The sequence below is a fragment of the Antrostomus carolinensis genome, unplaced genomic scaffold, assembly GCF_000700745.2.
Source record: "Antrostomus carolinensis isolate BGI_N321 unplaced genomic scaffold, ASM70074v2 scaffold6167, whole genome shotgun sequence".
NCBI lineage: Eukaryota > Metazoa > Chordata > Aves > Caprimulgiformes > Caprimulgidae > Antrostomus > Antrostomus carolinensis.
Window position 1 is genome coordinate 9,444 of NW_010325242.1, and position 5,540 is coordinate 14,983.

The 5,540-nt window shown below is 35.8% G+C and overlaps 1 protein-coding gene across 2 annotated transcripts in view; it reads right to left on the reverse strand.

The window, feature by feature from the left end:
* Positions 1-322: 322 nt before the first annotated feature.
* TRAF3 (TNF receptor associated factor 3) overlaps positions 323-5,540 on the reverse strand; it is a 27,635-nt gene continuing 22,417 nt past the window's right edge. For both annotated transcript variants that reach the window (XM_029085743.1, XM_010171133.1), the window contains 2 exons: positions 2,662-2,836; positions 323-1,416 (listed from right to left, as the gene is read on the reverse strand). In XM_029085743.1, coding sequence (XP_028941576.1) covers positions 845-1,416; positions 2,662-2,836 — 747 coding nt within the window. In that variant the 3' untranslated portion in view covers positions 323-844. The remainder of the gene's footprint in view (positions 1,417-2,661; positions 2,837-5,540) is intronic.

Below are 5,540 nucleotides of genomic sequence, written 5' to 3' on the forward strand. Positions count from 1 at the left end.
GCACAGCATCCATGAGTGATTTTTCCTTAATTTTGAAATAGTGTCATTAACTACGACATATATTGTAGGTTTACATTTCTAAAGAGAAATAACAGAATTGAATAATTTTTTTTCATATCACAAGTGATAACCAGTGTTTGAAATCTTCTATTTTTCTTCCAAGAAATATCAGTCTATCAACAGTTTTAAAATAAAATGTTTTCTGTAACAATAGAACTTTAAATAAAAATATGATTTCGATTCAGATACTTTTGAGAAGACATGGATACTTTTCCAAGATCTTCTGACAAAGTAATTATTAAAACAGAGACCAGATGAGGCCTTAAAAAGACAATATACTATATTTCAGACAAGATTGCACCTCAGTTTTTCAAATAATATCATAACTGCAACATTATTTCATCATTTCTTCTTCTAACATGCTGACAATTTCCAGCTAGCCCACGTGTGAAGTTTTTTTTTGTTTGTTTGTTTTCTAGCTTAAAGAAATAAACGTCAGTAATTTATTCAGCACATACTGTATATGTCTTTTCACCTCCAATTGACTAGATCATTAATAAGTTAAAAAAAAAAAATCCTCTCTGACCACAATCATTATCCTCAGGAGGGATAAGTGATTCTTCAGAGCTTAAGTGTTGCTAGTTCTATTAAAAAATATAACATGGTATGATTTCTTAATGTGTTGCTACTTTCGCAATTGGACCCTATGCAGTTATGCCTTCAAACGCTTCCGTCTGTTCCACAAGGTGGTTCTGTGAGCTTTACGACCTCTGATTGAAGACAAACTGATATAAAACCCCCAAACGGAGTTGTCTTCTGTTTAATCCGCCTCCCCCATTGTATGTCAGGGGTCTGGTAGATCCGATGTATCCACTATGACTTTAATAAAAATAGTATCATCTTTAATATACGTTCCATTCTCTAGAACAGTTTGAGCCACAAAGACCGGGCAGCCAGATGCAATGTTCATTTCTCCAGTTGGCTTCTTGAAACTGCTGCTGTTTGGATCTGGCTTGAAAGCATCTCCTAAGTGGCGACGAGACGGTCCCTGATCCATTAGCATGAGAGTCACTTTCTGTTTAAATGGCCAAGGAAGCAATGCATCATATTCTCCACGCATTATGACAAAAAACAGCGACAAGTGCGTCCCCTTTCCCATGCCATCTCCATTAAGGTAAACTCTGGCACACATCTTGTAGCCAAAGTATCCAGTATAAAAGGGTTGGCTGTACAAGGACAGAGTCTTCCCCATGACTGCCTCTTGCTTCCGACGTTTATAATCTCGAATCTTCCAAATTAATACTCCGTTGTAACTGGCAGTTTCTAAAACCTGGAATCGGAGGTCCATGTCAGCCAGTCGAATATCATGAACACTCAGCATCTGATCATGTCTGCTCAGCTGTGTCTCTAGCAGGCCTGTTAGAAAATGGAAAGGACAAGGGTGAGGAAAGTGTTGTTTTCTAAAGATTGTAAAAATTATTCGCCAATGCTGCTATTGTACCTGAAAACATTTTCATCCCAAAAACCAAAGTGCATTTGGTCACCGATGAAGCAATTTCCACAGACAATAATTTGGCAGCTAGTATCTAGGCTAACTGAGACTTTTACAAACATAGTTGTTAATCACACATGCAGTAAAAGTCAAATATGCAAATCATCTAACAAATTTTCTCTGTCACTAAGTAATATAACTACAGAGGCTTCCATTTTTTGAGAGGAGACGTGGTAGCATTATCTGTAGATTGGTATCATCAGTGAAGACCTTGGAAGTGGTCACACATCCTACATAATCCCTCAGGATTTCAGAAGCACCACTGATCATTCAAAATATTCTTCTCAGACACTACTTGTCTCAGAAGCATAGAACTGCTACCTACTCTAAAGTTCATCATAAAAAAACCAGAAAATTCAAGCTTAGCTCTGCATTGTGTGGTCACTTGTTTAGTTTGGAGGTAGGGCTGGTTTTAATGTCCCCTTTCCCTCACATGAAAAATGGTAACTCTTTGTCTTTGCACACTGGCAAAATTGGCCAACATACAATACTGAGAAGCAGATGAATTCATAAAGCAGGTTTGTTTTATACAAATCTACTTAAACATCATTTGTCCTAGTAATTTAAACACTTCCACATGATCTACACTACCTTGCTAAACTCTAGTTTTCACTTTATTCAGCAAGCATGACAATAACCTTATTCTCAGGCAGATCTCAGTTTTCTTTGTATCAAATATACCTCTGTAACAGGCATCAGGAAAGGTGGTTTCAGGTGATAACCATACTGTTGATACATTAATGGGGGAGAAGAGTAATAAAAAAAGACCTGTCAATAAACCAACACTGTATTTAAAGAAGCTGCTGAAAGCAGCTGTCAAAGATCTTTTTAGCTGTCAAAGATCAGTTAAGAAACTATAATGAATTAACACTGTAATCAAGACATGGGTCAAGAAAACAAAAGACAAGAATCAAGCCTAAGAAACAGTATGGAAGCAACACCACATCATCAAAGGGATTACATAGTTTCCTATTAAAAAAAAAATCAGAAGAAGAATCAACATTATTGACGCTTCCACATAAAAATCGCAACAGGAGTGCCATTCAAAGGACATCATTTTTCTATTGACATCACTGCTGAGTACTTCAGTCCACTGTGCTTACACTTACTTGTATTTCGAGCTCCTTGCCCTGCAGTTTTATCAACACTTTCCAGCTCAGTCACTCTGTTCTGGAGGGATTCTACACTGCTCTTCATACTGTCAGCCTCCTCCCAGTTCTGTCGGAAGGGACGAATTTCCTTGTCCAGTTCTTTCAGTTTCTCTGCTTGACTGTCTATCACTCGCTTTATAAAACAACAAGTTAATGAGTTAAAATAGCAAAAAGACATTAGTTTATGCAAATTAAACAAGCATTATATATCTATAATAAGGTGCATTTCCTATATAAAAAAGTTTCAATTATGTTGAATATTTTAATAACACAAACCTTGAAAATTTAGAGGAATAGTCCAAGTATTTATAAAACACAAAAATCTTTAGTGCCACATAGGTATTAATTTTAGAGCACTATCATAATTATCAATGAAATTATTTTAAAAAAAAAATTGTTAGTGTGTTCTTGACTAGATTTTTTTTTTTAACCTTTCAATGCAAGAACAATATTCTGAGCATCTCTCTATTGATATTATGGGCTGATATTTGTTGGGTTTTGTGTCAGAATACTGAAGTAACAAAGTATGGGCAAAACAACAACTTACCATGGTGTGAATTAAGTGGCTGCTCATGTGCATGTGTTTATCATTGGGTTAGAGCAAAATAAGTTACCCCTCCAGAAAAACATCAGCACTCTTGCACACATGGAGCAGAAGTACGTGTATGTGCAGACAGAGCAGCATTAACAAGCTTCAAGCTCACATAATTCAGTTATCAAAGCCTAAGTTATTATGTGCCCATAGCCATAGCAGACCTCAAGAGTGTAAGCAAAACTACCACTTCTGACCCCTTAAGCACTTTTAAAATTCCCACCCTTACTTCCTAAATTGAGTAAGCCACGCATCCTGAAGGTGCTTGCTGGTTGAGTCTTTTTCAGAAAACAAAGGAAAAAAACAACTGATTTTTGAAAGGCATGAAATAGAATACTCAAGAAAAATAATAATACACAGGAAGGTTGGTATTCTCTGAAAGAGGGACACTGCAAGCACCTCAGTATATTACAAATACAAAGGACAACATATTTCCCAGACTACCTCAAATCTGATGCAAGAAATACATAGCACTTAAGTTATCACAGCTAATTTGGACTAGCAGGAATTTTAGCCAGAACTCCATAATCAGTTGTGAATTTCAAATGATAAAAAATATTTGAGACAAGAAACTACTTTTGCTACCACCTACAGTTCAATTCCAAATCTAAATTATAGTTCATAATCATATAGTGCCAACATGTTTAAAAATTACTTTTCACTTCTTATTAAAAAAAAAAAAAAAGTAGCAGTTGAGTACAAAACAAGAAAATAAAGTTACTTTGCATTTGCCTTCTGGTTAGCCATGTGGATTCAATGTTCCCCACTGATGGGAAAAACCCTTCTGCCTCATGCAACCTTCATTTCCCCTTTTGGCATTTGCTTTTAATCATGTGGTTTCAGTTATACTGAAAGTCTGTAACGATTAATTGAAGGCTGTCAATTTGATAAGCCAGCTAGGAAAATCATGTTCTAGGAGTGTTTTATTTTGTTGTCTCTCAAAACCACTGAGTAATCTAACATATTTCAAGATTAACTATTTATTTCTATGTTGGTGTTTTAAAATAAGCTTATATGTCTCACTTGCAAAATTATGACTTTGTGAAGGAAAGCTGTGTACTAAATCGTAAATACAGGGACATGTTCCCATTAAGTAGACTAAGCAACTTGTCTGGTTGTACTAATCATCAGCTACCAGCACAGTCACACCCTCTCACTTAGTACAGTGCCTCACACAGAGATGCTCTAATTTCCAATTGGGACCTCTTGGCACTAGCAAAGTATCAAACAAAATGAATAAATACATTTTAAAATGAACTGGAAAAGTGGTAAAGATGCACAAGAATTTTAAGTTATTCTTTTGGGAGAAGTTTACTAAAAGTAGCTACTAGGGACCAACTTCTCTCCATCAACCTTTGTGCAACAAACCTTTGTACACGCACATCCAATTCTGGTTTTTAGCTGCTTCTACTACATATGTGTAGTATTTTATCTCCTGTACCTCTTCATGAGAATTCAAGAGATACAGAATAATCAGAAATAGGCTTGTGCTCCATTTTTAAAAAGCAGCGAGACCTCTATCTTTATACCCTACAGGGAGTCAACCTCCCTCATGCTGGGAGATACTGATGTACTAAATCTGAATTTAATGCAGCAGTGGAGAATTTCACTCTCTCTAATTATTCCATTAGAAAGCACACAGATGTCTCACACTGTACTCATAAATTTTCAAGTAGATATCAATTTTCTTCATGCACTCTTTATTCCAGCAACTGACCTCTCCAGATCATTAATCCAGAGTTATATGCCTGGCAAACCATTGAGGGCTCTTCTCGATGCTGATTTTAGTCTACGTTTTGTTTGGTATTTCTAATAAACAGCTTCCAGAATTCTAGCAGTTATTAATACTAAAAGAATTTAGAAAATGTCATCAGGAACTGAAGAAAGTTATATTTCTAATTCTCTCTTTTTCAGATGCTCCTAATGGACATTGCTGTTGCAAATAACAGAGCAAAACGGAAAAGATAAAGAACACACTAGAAAAGGAACCAAAGCTATTACTTGACTGAGAAAATATTTAATACATACTCCTCCTCTGAAGGAATGTATTACCAATCAAATCATTTTATATTCATAAGGTTATCGTTTCTTTTGCCTGTAAGTACCTCAAGTCCACACTCAGTTTAAGACTTGGCTTACTAATATGCTTCCATGTACTAAGAAGAAAGACTGGATACTGGATGTGAAAGTTCCTTTCCACAAGACAGCAGCTGAAAAAGTATCACATACTCTCTTGTTAAAAACT